Below are 14,396 nucleotides of genomic sequence, written 5' to 3'. Positions count from 1 at the left end.
GTAAAACCTATTTGAAATATTGTAAGGATAAGGACAGTGATGATTCCCCAGTAAAAATTCTAGGGCACACATACAACAGAGGAGGGTTTGGTTTGGGGGATGGGGATTGGTTTGTTTGTTTTGGTTTGGGTTTTTTTCTATGCAGTAGCAGTTTAATGTCCTAGGTGCAGTTAGTCAGGTATTCTTGACCTCTGTGCTGTTTTTGTAAAGGAGAAGATGTTACAGAAGCAACTGCCTGAGATGCCTGTTCTTAATAACAGCTTATAAAGAGTCAAGTCTATTTCCCGGTAGGAGAGACCACTTAGAACAGGTTGAGAAGGTGGTAGGATGGTGTGAAGAAATATCTGTACCATGGACCTTGTTTTTGATGCATATTTAAAAAGCAGGCCTAATTAAGCAACTTTGCATGAAATACATGTAATTATAAGACACTGCTGTTATCATCAGGACAATGGAATTTGAGTTAATCACAAAATAATGCACCCTTCTAGATAAGGTAAAGCAACACCCAATGGTATTTGGCAAAATCAGGCCGCGTTGTTATGTGTGGTGGATACAAACTAAACTACATTTACATATTTTGCAACTCGTCAGTGGCCAGGAATGAGTTTGCTCAAGCTTATAACCAATCATTATGATGGACCACTCATGAAATCTGCAAGTATCTTTTAAGACCAAAATAATTACTAGCAAAATGTGGTCAAGATTCCAGGAATGTACAGCAACATGAGGACATGGTACTTGTTTTAAAAAAGGAGGAGTTCTCTTGAATCTCTTCTTTGAATTTGGCAACTTTATTGCACTTCACTGTAATTTTGGTAACCTGTCAGTGGTGTAGCAGTTGATGAAGGAGAGCAGAAATGTGTCATCCTCTTTCATGGCTCTGGAGAATTTTGATGTATTCTGTAAACAAACAACTGCAGCAAGTACGACTGCTTTCTGAACTCTTTGGCTGTCTAGGAGACAGTCTCTACTAAAAGCAGTAGAATTGTTTCTAGCCAAGCTTGGTGGGTGATCACCATGAATTTAAAATGCATATCAATACTCCCTGGCTTTAAAAATGTTTGTTTCATTTCACCAGTTCCTGGGTTTAAAATGCTTATTTCAAGCTGGAAGGATCAGCTTAGTTTTAAATGATTTACTATTTGTGACAGAGACTGATGTGTTAAAACAGAAATGCCAGTTCTGTGCTTCCTTAAGTTCTTTACACTTGTAAAACTTGTTCTAGCCCTCCATTTTACCACACTTCAGACAGCAGCACAGAGCTGCAGCTGTCTGCAAATCATGTGCTGCTGCTTCCTTCTTCAGAGGCTCTTTAGCTGCAGAGAAGAGGAGAATGGGTTACTTTGCTCATTGGTTTATTAGCAAACCAGAATAGAAAGAATGATTATTTCTGTCTTACTACTTACATGGTTATTTTCATTATTTTCCTAAAGCTTGAGCCTTATTATTTTAGCTCCTGATTTCACCTGTCAGACATGTTTTGGGACTGTATTTTAGTAGTGCCAATCATAATTCCTCCCTACCATCTGCCATTTCTATAGCTTTCCTCAGGATTTTTCATGACATTTTTATACAAGAAGAACCTTTGCTATTTTAATGTCGTGTTACTGTATTTATCTAGTTAAACACACCTTTGAAGGGATCATTTTTTGAGAGACCATGAAAAAATAAAATTAAAGGGATATTTGATACACTTGTAAGTGAAAGCTAAAAGGGTTTTTTTAAATAAGAGAACTTACAAAACTATATTAAGGCCTGTATATAGGCTCAAGGGTTTTGGGGGTTTAGATTCCACTATATCCTGGTTGTGCTTGGTTTGCATACTCCACATAGTTGTGCTGCAGATAGAAAATAGCATTTTTCCTTTTTGAATTTGACACTTGTTCTTCTTCCTGAGCATACTATAAAAAACAGCTGTGAATGTGGTTTATACTTGAACAGTCATCTGTAATGAGAAACCCTGTGGAATAACTAAATGTAGATCTGCAGGAACACCAGCTTGGTACAGTGCAGTACAGAGGAAGAACTGACTGAAAATTCATGGGCTGACCTTGCATTTGTCACTGTTTTATATAACAGTGTTGCTGCTGAATAAAAAAAAAAATGCCCAGTGTAAGGTGTGGCAGAAAGTTGGAGGATTTTCTTTTCTGTTTCTGTTTTATTTGCAAGAAGATTATTTCTAAAGCATTGCATGAGGCTGAAAGGCTGGTGTCTGAGAAGTTGCATGTCTCAGAGGGCAGGTGCCAGTCTGTAAAAGGGCTTAGAGTTCAGAGGCACTGGGACGTCATCACAGTGTGACTGGTCCCGTTGGACTCTTTACCCGTGGTGGTGCATGACAATCTAACTGGCGTTGCCTTTCATGGTGGGGCTGAGCATACTCTGATTTTGGAGTAAAGGGAAAAGGCCTCTCCTGGAATTTTCAACAGCCCAGCAGCATGTGTGCCATCAGAAAGCAGAGCTCAGCTGCTCTGTGATAAGCTGCAGGTAATGGTGACGCTCATGCAACACCATCATCTGAGCCCTTAAACATCTAAAGGAAGATTAAAGAGGAATGTAAGCACTGTTAGAAATGGGTAGATGGGAGGTCTTGCCTAAGAAATTCACATGGAAGCATGCATATATGAGCTGCCACGCATGCATGGAGCCAGCTCTGCCTTGGAGGGCCTGTTTCCATGCCTGAGGCTGGATGGGAGTCTGTCGAGACTTTGCGTCATGTCAGGCGTTCCCGATCCAGTTGATGTGTGAGCCTGCTGAACACATGCCAGAAGGAAGGAACTCTTCTGGCTGTGGTGTTGGATTTATGCAGTCGTTGGCTGGAAGATTTGTGAGAAAGGGAGTGGCAGTGTCATTTCTGTCTATGAGTGTACACTGTAGCACCAGGACACTCAGGCTTAATTGACTTTACCCTGGGGAATTTCAAACCTTACCTCCCAGCTTCCACAGGAAGGCCTTCATTATGACAGGTTATTTTCAGTCCACTACAGATACCTTGCCCCACAGAAAAGAGTCCAAAGTTCCTTTCCCAGAAGACATTCAAATTGGATTCAGTGTTGCAGAGAGCTTCATGTGGGCAGAATCCCTCGGACACCTGAAGCATTTTGACAGAGAAGGAGAAGAATCATCTCCCCACAGCAATTTGGAGGATTCTGATGTTACAGTTTTCACTTGTGGTGAATTTTTACCTCAGTAGTATGAACCTTGAATCTTTTGTCTAGTCAGAGATTGAAGTTGCCGTAACCTACTGTAAAAGTTAAAAATTAACGCAATAAGTGATAAGCAGTGCTGACAAGGCTGTCATCATTTGAAGCTGTAGAAATCAATATTATCTTACTGTCTGTTCAGCTCTTTGCATGAAAATTCCCACGAGTGGGGGTTAGTGCAATGGAAGAGAGATATGGCTTTGATTAAAATGTATTTTAAAACATACTTAAGGTATTGTGCAAGAACCAACCACAGAGGTCTTTGTGCCTGAAGATAAGGAAGCTTTAAGTTCCTTGCAAGCAGATCCCTCGTGTATTTTGTATAAGGGTTTTTTATGACTTTTCAAGTTTAATTAGGGAGTTGAAGAGCAGAAACATTCAGGGTTTTTGATCTTAAACCATCAAGAAGAAACCTCTGAAATAAAAGGGGTATGTGGAGTACTGATCTTCATCTTTACTATCTGGAATTCCAACATCCTATAAAAGCACTTATCTTCCTTTTGCAGGAGCTGTCTGAGCCCTGCATAGCTCTTTTTGAAAAGACGGGTTTCCAAGGAAAGAAAATCGAGTTCAGTACAGAAATCTTAAATCTTCAGTTCCTGGGATACAATCCTCGAATAGCTTCAGTTCAAGTCCTTGGTGGCATGTAAGTTTAAAATCACCTTTTGATTCTTTAGAATGAAGTACTTACTCAACTTTACAGGTGTACTGGAACCACAGAATGTAAAATTAGGATATCATAATGTGTGTACTGCATTAATGCCATTTCATCTTACAGAGAATTTTCATATCCTGTCTCAACAATATGTTATCACTGACTCATGTCCTTTGCTAGGAGTTGAAATGAATTTGAATAAAGCTCTCAGGGAAACTCATGTCTTCTCTCATGCCGTATTATAAAAATCAGCTTGGATAGCATCCTTAAAACCAACTTCTTGGTGCTCTTGGTTTGTGATCTGTGTCATAAGTTCAAAATGTTTTTTAATAAGTCTTCATGGTCATCCTTTAACTTTTTAACTTCTGCTATGGACACAGAGGTGCAATCAGACCATGATTTCACCTCTTTTGATGTTAGTAGTAATAGTCCCTTTTACTGCAGGAATGGAATGAGAATCTAGCAATTAGATTTGGTAGGTGTTTTTAAGCAGTTGTGTTCTCTAAATGTACCCTTAAAGATCATGTGAAAAATACTCTGTGATGAAGTTGAAAAGCTGTTTGGAAGCATTTTTAAAACTACTGTCCTATATTCTAGGATTCCAGCAGATCTGTTAAATTCTCTTTTTGTTTTTTTTTCCTGTTGTTAACCTCTACCTCTAAGATACTTGCCCCCCGTTTTGGTGGTTTTTGTAATTTGGGTTTTTTGGGGGGGTTTTAATGATAGATCTCGTTGCTGTTGCTTTGCATTTAAATGTGTTCTTTTGAAGAGGCAAATTTCTAAGGTGTGTGCTAGAGAGATGCTGTTGGGTAGCTTAAGACTGCCCTCAAGTGGATAGCTAATGAGCAAATCTGTAGACCAAATAATTTTCCCCATCTGGATAAGATGGTCAAAGGTTTTTCTTAGCGCACTGAACTGAGCTTTGAAACAAAGGTTGCAAGGAAAGGTACATGTTAGTATTGTGATGTCTCCCATGGTTTCAGTATCTTTCACCATAACCACAATAGTTGACTCTCACTTTCCATAACATGAAGTCAAACATCAAGTTACTTCTTCGCCAATATCATGATTCCAGATAATGGAGTTGTGAATTGTGTCTGTTTCCTGTCCAATGAATATATGGGTGATTTTTTTTTTTGGTTGATCACCAGAAACATAGAATATGAAAATTTGGATTTCATTATAGCAGTGTCAGCTGCTGAAATGTGTCAAAATACAGGGATTACAGCTTCCTTGCCCCTGCTGCCTCCCTTATTGAAGATGGTTTCATCTTCCCTTCCTTTGCTAAGAGACCTCCATTTATAATTCCTGGGGATAGATGTGTATTAGGCAGTGAAAAAGCACCAAAATTAAAGTGAGTTTGCTTCTGGATGGAGAAGTCTGGTGACAAATCAGTCAGAGGAGGGAGGTAACCTGAAAACAAGCATACTGAGTGTTCATGTACTCAAACCCCCATGGCTACCGGACAGCCCCAGCACATCACTGTGAGAGGACTCTAGAAATTGCACTGTATGGTACCTTATTTTGAGGCCCAGACATAATTCACTGGCTGTGCCAGTAACAGAGAATCAGAAATTGGGTTCTGACAGATTACACTCAATGTGTGATTTTAAGTGTAGCTGGATGCATGTTAGGGAATGCTAAACAAATTTTTCTATGTGCACTCTTGCGCTGTCCCTTCCCCACCCCTCCTAGCAGGTATTTGGAAAGAAGAGAGATGTTATGAAATAAAACCTCTGTCAAAATACCCAAGAGAACTTCACTCTGTTGCAGTTTCCAGTGTTTGCTTGTTCCAGTCTGCATCCATAGTAGTTCTTTCTCACATGAACCATGCCTGTCCAAATTCAGATACACAATCTAGCTGGTTCTGCATCTGCAGCAATGTAGCATTTAATACATATAGATCTATGCTCCTTGAGGAGTCACAGTGCCTTCTGAAAACAAATGGTATTTAAAAGCTGGGTTCTCCCAAGAAAATGCTTTGCTTCATTCAGCTTGTAATTTTTAAATAATAGGACTCTAAAATTAGAACTCCTGTGTACCCATCTCAGTGTGGCTGACCTAAATCAGGATGTTATTTCATTATTTTTAAGGCCTGTTACAAAGAAGCTAATTGGCTTTCCAAAGCTAAACACTACTATGTTGTGGGACACATTGCTATTAAACTCATTTATTGATTCCAAAGCAGAATTTGGCAGTTAAAATATTGTCTCATTTTTTCTCCTCATAGATGGATAATTTATGAACACAGTAATTACAGGGGACATCAGATGTTGTTAACACCAAATGAAATTCCAGACTGGTATAAAGCCAGTGGCTTTTGTCAGATAGGTTCTCTGAGACCTTTACTGCAGGTGAGTGGGCTTTGACATGAGCTCATCAAGCACTAATTTATATCTTGTTATGGGGTTGGGGAGATATTATGCAGCTGTAAGCAGCTTTGCAGCCTTGTCACAGGCATGTGACAAACTTCAGCACTGGCAATTGTGTCAAGAAATCCAGAGTTTTGTGTATAATAAAAGCTGTTTGAATATGCTACCTGGCTTTGCAGTTATGTGGCTTAAACTGTTAATTAAGCATCCTTTAAACTGACATACAGAAGGCAGCATATAAGGATTAATTAAGGATTACTAAATAATGGCTATAACTGCTATATATAAATGATTTAAAGTTGTTTCATAACTAGAACCCAGACTGGTTGCTGGCATACTGTCTATACTATCTGCATTATTTATGGAACAACCAGAAAACTGGTTAAAAAAAAAAAGACACTTCAGGTAGTAGTGATTTTGTGTTGATTTAAGAGGAAGAGTCCCTCCCTGATTATTACTTGGTAGAATAATTTGCAAATCTAATGCAAAATTTATTCTTGTCATGCACTCTTAATTTTGTTCTATAAATATGTATAATATTTTGTTCCGTATGATCTTGTCCAATGGTGCAGCAGTCCTGGGAACTTTAACATTTGAGTTCTTGCTGAGCCATATTTCATTGGAGAAACAGCTTTTTCTAATTCATAGGTTACTTGTACCTGTAACCAGCTTCATTTGTTTGCTGTCATAGCTTTGTCTTTGTATAGCCTTAAGCAGAATTAGGAATAATACATTTTGACTGCCCTGCTGAGAGCTTGTCTGAACAGAAGTGTTCATGTGTAAGAGGCCACACAAGTGCACCCTTAATGAAACCTAAGAGCATATATGGAATGGAATTAGCAGAGAGAAGTTATTTTGCTCTGAATTAAAAAAATTTAGCTTTTCACTGTGTGCTGATTTCAGTGCATAGGAAAGCCTAAAGCTCTCCATGTGGAGTGGTGAGTTCTCACAGCTTGTCTTGTCCAGATGTTTATGGGCTTCTGAATTACATTCTCAAATCAAAAAGTTAAGCTTTCAGAAAGAAAGAGGGAGGTTTGGGGTTCAGCACTGACAGTAACTGCTCTGAAGTTAACTGAGAGCAGGATGTGTTCACTGCTGAGATTGTGGTTAAAAAGTTATTTTGTTTTGTGCAGAAACGTGTGTACTTCAGGCTTCGAAACAAGGAAACAGGAAAATTCATGTCAGCTGATGGCAACCTAGATAATCTGAATCTTCTCAGAATACAGGTTGCAGAAGATACAGACTCAGATGATCAAATCTGGGTTTATCAGGATGGATTCATAAGGTGTCGGGTAAGGTTTGAGTTCAATGTGCATTTTATCTCTTCCTCTCCAGTAGTAGGGCTTTATGAATTTAATTCCTACTGCAGTATCTTCATTTATTTCATGGGCTTAATCTGTTTCAACTATAATCCTTCTGCAGGGAGTTGATTTTTGTGGGTTTTGTTTTGATTTGCTTTAATCAACTCTGGCTTTTTCAGGTGATACAAACTAGTTGTATGATACTTTTTTGATATAATGGAAATATTGAGAGAAAGTATTGCAAAAGTATCAAAGTAGGGGAGACCCTTTCTGATAATATTTTGAAGTATGTGTACCTTGCAGTAGGACAGTTAGTGTAATATAGGTTGGTATTTACCAGTTTAGAGCAAATTTGGGAGGAAACAGACAGTTAAAAATATAAACATCATAAAGTCACCCTAGGACAATATCCTCTTGTGCATTTAGGCAAGCCTAAAGGTAAATCCCACTCTTTTGAGCCATTTAGGGGTGGGGTTTTTTTTGTTTGTTTGGGGGTTTTTTGTTTGTTTTCTGGTTATCCTTGTATTTGTCAAATCCATCATTTTTCCTTTCTTCTGTACAAGTTTCCAAATGAAGCCTTACTTTTCTCACAGTCCATAAAACTAATCATGTGCAAATTGTCATTGAGGTGAGCAGAGGTATGCACAGTTCATATAATGTTTAAGCATGAACAGTCTTTGGTAGGGATGCCAGCCAAAAGAAAATTAAGTTACTTTAATACTGTTAAACAGCTTGACTGCAAAGAATCATGTGAACTTTTTCTATAGGATTGTATAACTTCAAAGGAGCCATTTATAACTATGTCATCTATGCTGGAGGGAAGAATCTTACTGTTAATAAGCTAAGGCATTGTTCGGACATGTTTACAGGACACATGCAGTTGTAAAAGAGATTTATGCAGACAGCAAAATGATGCAAAGTAAGCTAAAAGCTTTAATATGACGTACAAAAGACTTCTCTTTTGATGGTGCTTCTCAAACATGTCAACAAGTTTTCATATTGAGACAGTGTGGTATTGTATGGCTTTGGATAAATGCTCCTGGGTTTTGCCATTTTTCTGTATCTCATAAGCAATTTTTCTGTGCACAGAAAATACACAGCTTGTGCTGTATAGCAATCAGGTAGCTTAGTGCAGAGTGCAAGCTGGCAACATTGATCTTAAGTGACTGAACTCTTGCAGAGCTCTGTCATCTTTCTGGTGAATGGTATTAAAATCCATTTCGCACAAACCAGAAATTGGGTTTTACCACATATTACAAAGAAAACTGAGCTCCTGGGTGGGTAGCTACCTGCACGGAGGCAGACATAGGACACTGGAAGAACCTGCACCTTCCTGTAAGCTTGGGTCATCTCAGTGACTGAGTCATGAGATGTGACCTTGAGCTGTGCCTGGGGTTTTCAAGGAAGGGCTGTTTTAAGTATGTGGGATAACCAGTAAGCAAGATATGAAAGTCATTCTGCTCTTTTTTTCAGAAATAGATATGAATGCAGGTCTCCTTACTCTTCATGAGTTTAATGGAGATGCATGAAGTTCTGGCCTAGTGGACCTAATGTCTAAACTCAGAGTTTTCTTTGTACCACTAGAGAACACTTCAGATACAAGTGAAAATTTCACTTGTATCTGAAGCGTTTCAACTTTGGTATCTGAAGTTGATACCAAATCAACTTTCTTTAATTCTAGGTTATGATAGTCAGAAGTATGACTTTTTCAAGACAAAGTGCTTTCAAAAGTACTTGTAAAATAATTTAGGGCCATTTCAACAATGACAGATGAGTGTTCAATCTGCCACAGAAGTGCATTCAGTAGTTACAAGGCACAGTTTATTATGATCTACTGACAATCACTGTTTATCTAGAAAAATTGACTGTTACTTAGTAATACAGCCTTAACACTCTTTTGAAATAAGCTTGATTTTTGCCAGCTCTTTTATTAACCAAGAAGACATTTGCAGATGTTTGGAATCAAGTACTACAAGTGACTAGGAAAAGAGTGTAGAACAAATAAGCAAATATTACTGTGAAATTCATACACTTGATACTGTGCAGTTATGTCCTCTTTATGAAAAGGTTACTGCAAAATTAGAAATGTTTGGAAAAAAAATATGTTCAGAAGAAGTGGAGAGCTTCTATGCAAGGAAGAGACAAAATAGCGAGGACATTTTAGCCTACAAAGGGTACACTTTGAGTGATGATGTACTTGAAGTCTCTGCAAACATGCTTTAAAATAATCAAGGAATGAGGAGAGAATAAAATAAAACTAGTTGCATATCAAATTATGTTTAATGTATATATTTTTTTAAAATAATGGTAGTTAGGATTTAGAACTGCTTGCCACAGTATGGAAGGGTTACAATACACAAGGGTGTTCACATTAAAGGGTTACTCTGATCTTGGTGGGTAGTGACTAAAAATTCACACATGGGACAGAAAATGAGCATTAAAGATTCCAGGATGCATGGAAAAGTCTCTGGGTTGGCAATTGCTTAGCCTGGAAGAGATAACCAGGAACATACTTCATACAAGAGTACTATCAATGTAATCTTCCATGGTATCAATGTAACCTTCAGTTATTGGCCACTGCTATAGACAGGTGCTAATTGTTCCTTTTGATCTGATACACCATAGTTATTTTAATGTTCCCATGTAGTGGAGAGTGTCAGCATAAACAGGAACAAAAGAAAGATGAGTCTTGAGTTTTGGGCAAAAATAGATTCCTGGAGGGAAAGTCATTCCCTCTGATTTGATGATGATATCTCTCTGATTTGACAAAAAAAAAACAGTGGACAGTAGAAGTAAAGACATTCTGAGTGATTGCTGTTGCCTTTCTGATGACACAGATGGCAGAGGATTGCTGCTTGACAATTGTTGGAAATCTTATAACTCCTGGTTCTAAACTTGGTCTGTCATTTGAGCGGAATGAAGACAAACAATATTGGCATATTAGTCCCGATGGCAGAATTTATAGCAAGATGAAACCCAAGCTGGTTTTAGATATCAAAGGTAAGCAAATGTTATCTCATTACATTGGGTCTTAATTACATGGTATTTGCAGTGGGATACACACTAAATGTGCCTATAAATTAAGGAAGGAGCTTTAGTTGCTTTAATCTAGAAGTAAAAAAGACCCGATCAGCTAGTTTGACCTCCTGAATTATACAGGCTTCATTTCATTTCTCCTACATACAATTTAGTAACCCACAATACTTGCTTATCTTGTATTCTCAGTGTCCACTCGCTGTAGATAGCCTCAGTTAATTTCTGGGCAATGTGAATATGTTTATTTTAAATGGTGAAGCAAGAACAACCTAACTTTTCATTAACTTTAATTTCTGTAAGTGTAAATTTTCTTAAATAGTAGTTGTTGATGCAATAGCCAAAGGATATTGGGAAAACAAAGGCAGGTTTGTATACTGATGGGAATAGATGCAAAAAGGTGGGGTTCTTTTGTTTATTAATGGTATGCCTATATGGCAAGTGTGAGATTCTGCCATAGCAGCCTGGGGTCTGTGAGCACTTGACGTGTATTTTGGACTCACTTTTGTCATCATAATCTGATTTGTGTAGATACTGTTTCTGAACTTTGTTTTCAAAGCTTCACAGAAAGTCTAAAAAAGTGGCAAACTGAATGATTAGTAGAATTAGCATAATCAGATGTTCTTATATAACTCACTTTTTTGGGTGAAGGGAGTAAACATTTTCTGGATCTGTTCTATTCTATTGGGTTTTTTTAGCTGTTTTAAGATTGGTTATAAATTGATGCTGTGACATTAATGATGTCAATTACAACTACCACTATCCCCCGAAAAACCCAAACCAACCAGAAAAATAACACAGTCAACAGTCAGCACTTTAGAACTAAACAGGAGTGAACACTTGGAATCATAGAATATCCTGAGCTGGAAGGGACCTATAAGGATCAGCAAAGCCCAACTCATGGCCCTGTATGAGACACCTCAAGAGTCACACCATGTGCCCAAGAGCATTGTCCAAAAGCTTCTTCAACTCTATCAGGCTTGGTGCTGTGACCACTTTCCTGGGGAGCCCATTCCAAACAAGTAGAAGTACTACTGCATTGCCTTTTCTTCAGTTAATCACGTTAAAAGCAATTACGTATTCTGCATTTATAATTGAAGAATTTTATAATGGATAGGCCTGGTAGTGGGAGTATAGATGCACTCTTAGCTTTAAAACAAAGTATATCTGTACAGTAAATACAAAAAGGTAGATGCATTTAGCTTTCAGTAAATGTAAATGTATTTTAGCTTTTTTTTTTTTGAGAAAGCTTAGTAAGAACATTGCCTTTTTCTGCCTACTGTGCTGATCCATTCTGGACCACAAACTGTGCGTTAAAGAATTCCTCAGCAAATGAATGCAGTTGTGTAACTGTGCAGTTGCCAATGCCACCTTGTGGATAAACTGGCATAGCACAAAGCCTTGTCCAGAGCACCATGCTATCAAAGTAGTCTCTCTATCCACTGACAAAAACATCCCAGCTTATCCCATCTTAAATGTTTGCGTTCTATCAGACACCACTTAAAAATTTTTTTTTTGCACTCACAGTGATAACTGAGCTACAAAAAATATTAGCTATAAAGCTCAGTATCTTACACTCATCATAAGCTTTCAGCTGCCAGGCTTGTCTTTTGCTCAGTCAGGGAGGGTGAGGCAATGGGGGTGCAGAACAAAAAGACAGTGTCCATGGGAGTGTCCTGGTGCTTCATATAAATGGTTTGCACAGATGGCTACTTCCAGTGGGAATACCACCTGCTCTGCAGGTGTGTTGTACAGGAAATGCATTTCTGCAGTACATACTAGATCTGAGGGGAAAAAAACCATCAATTCTGACTTTCAGCTTCAGTCAAATGTGTCATTGCTTCCCATTTTTTTAAGTTAGAATATTAATGGTGCTCTTCTATGAGAACATACTTGGCATTGTACTGCATAAGTAAATTAAGCTTTTCTAAGAAATGTTTCTATTTTGCATTCAGATACGTTCAGCTGCCACTGGAAACAGCTGAACATTGGGTGATACATTGTGCATGATGAATTGTGATTCATCTGGTCAAAATAAAGGATTATAATGGCAAGAAGTAAACGAGTGCCAGACCTTGTCTCTGACTTGGTCACGTGTGTACTGTCTGGTAGCAGAAGGACTTACTTCATCATCTAAACATCTTCGCTCTGGTTTTAGAGCCAAGTGACAACTGACAATTGTTGCAGGAAAACTGAACAGTCAAGCATGACTTTTGGGAAGTGATAGTCTTCAAGGAGCTGCACCTGACTGTACTGCAGTGTTTCTTTCCTTTTCCATCCAGGCTGAAAGAGCTGAGAAACTGAATTGCTAAAGGGGTGGAGAGAATAAGGCAGACTGATCCTGTTTAATTCAAAAACTGTTTCAAAAATAAATTCCAAAAGCAGGCAGTGATGAAAATACGTTTGTCTTCCCAGAGCTATGGATCGAAGAGAAATTGTCTACACCAGCTCTTTCTTACTAGAGCTTTTATGAAACCTAGGGTATTTTTCTCTTATTTCAAAGAGACAAATTTAACCTCCCTTCTTTGACATTTCTCTCTACAGGAGGCACACAGTATGACTGCGACCATGTTGTTGTCAACACAGTCAGTGAAGAAAAGTTAACGCAGTGTTGGGAACCACTGGTTGTGTAAAGTCAGTGAAGCAAAGATGATGTTTGAATTGGTCACTATTCTGGACACTGGAATTGGCACTGCTATCTCTGAAGGATACAGGATCAACGATGAGAGTTTTGTCTTTTCTTCACAATTTTAAAAAGAACAAGGAACAGAATTATTTCACCTCCCTATCCAAGATTATTTTCCCTATAAAAACTTGAGTATCTCAAAATCTTCCTTTTTTTTGTTTTTAAATCCTTACAGTTCAGTGTTGGATAGAGATTTGGCAGTACGCCTCAGGCTAGAAGGAAACAACTGAGAGAGACCCAGTGGAGTTACAATCATGTCAGCAAGTAGTTAACCCAGAATAGTCAGTAAGTGCAACTTATTTCATAAAGGACAGGAGTGCAGTGTGTATGTGGGTATAGCAACTTGGACCTATGAGCTGTAGTATAGAGAAATATTTACTATGGGAAATTAATATATTTGGTTCACTAGAACAAACTTATGTTTATTGAAAAGTTAAAGACTGCTAGTACAGCACATCCAAAGACATTTTAACATGTGGCTTCAAGTATAGTTAGTATGCTAATATATTAAGTCCTAAATTAAGAAAAAAAATCTAGATTTTTTTCATGTATAGAGGATGTAAAGTAGCAGATATTTTGTTAGAAAAAGAGAGGGCTGGCAAAAGGATGCATTAGAATGTGAAGAATTTGCCCATTTTCTAGCTTGCCCAACTTCTTGAGTTGTGGGTATTTTTCTTCTTTGCCAAGACGTATTTGTACCTTCTAAAACCATTTCAGTAAGTAGAGTCTTACTGAACTCTGAAATTGTATAGGAAATAAGAATTCTTAGGGAAAGAATTACTAAAGATGACTGCAGCAGCCTGTAAGCACTGTGGTTACTGAGTTTTCCAGCCACTGCCTGTTGGGCTTACCATGGAGAATGCCCAACTCCCCAATATTTCTGGAGATGTTGAAAAGCAATGTTAGTGGTGGGCTCCTGGCTCCCTGTTGGACAGAAGTGTCAGACTCCTCGAGGAAGGGGCACAGCCAAGCCTGGATACATGCCCAGCCACAAGGGCTGTGCCCATTCCAAGTAAGTGTTACGGGTTTAGTAAAGAGCTTGTGACATACAGGATGTTCTGATGAGTGCAGGAGGTCCTTCTGTTGCTCTGCTTTGAACCTGGCCATGTTAGTTTTCCTTAATAATATTGGCAAAAAGGTAAAATA

The 14,396-nt window shown here is 38.3% G+C and overlaps 1 protein-coding gene across 1 annotated transcript in view; it reads left to right on the top strand.

Moving 5' to 3' along the window:
• The window catches only part of CRYBG1 (crystallin beta-gamma domain containing 1), a 46,642-nt gene extending 33,249 nt beyond the window's left edge, over positions 1–13,393 (top strand). Inside the window, exons 19-23 of the mRNA XM_039726930.1 lie at positions 3,710–3,849; positions 6,089–6,212; positions 7,364–7,522; positions 10,369–10,531; positions 13,109–13,393. Coding sequence (XP_039582864.1) covers positions 3,710–3,849; positions 6,089–6,212; positions 7,364–7,522; positions 10,369–10,531; positions 13,109–13,197 — 675 coding nt within the window. The 3' untranslated portion in view covers positions 13,198–13,393. The remainder of the gene's footprint in view (positions 1–3,709; positions 3,850–6,088; positions 6,213–7,363; positions 7,523–10,368; positions 10,532–13,108) is intronic.
• Positions 13,394–14,396: the final 1,003 nt, after the last annotated feature.

Source organism: Passer montanus, unplaced genomic scaffold, assembly GCF_014805655.1.
Source record: "Passer montanus isolate IOZ18808 unplaced genomic scaffold, ASM1480565v1 scaffold11, whole genome shotgun sequence".
Taxonomy (NCBI): Eukaryota; Metazoa; Chordata; class Aves; order Passeriformes; family Passeridae; genus Passer; species Passer montanus.
This window is presented reverse-complemented; position numbering and strand designations above follow the sequence as displayed.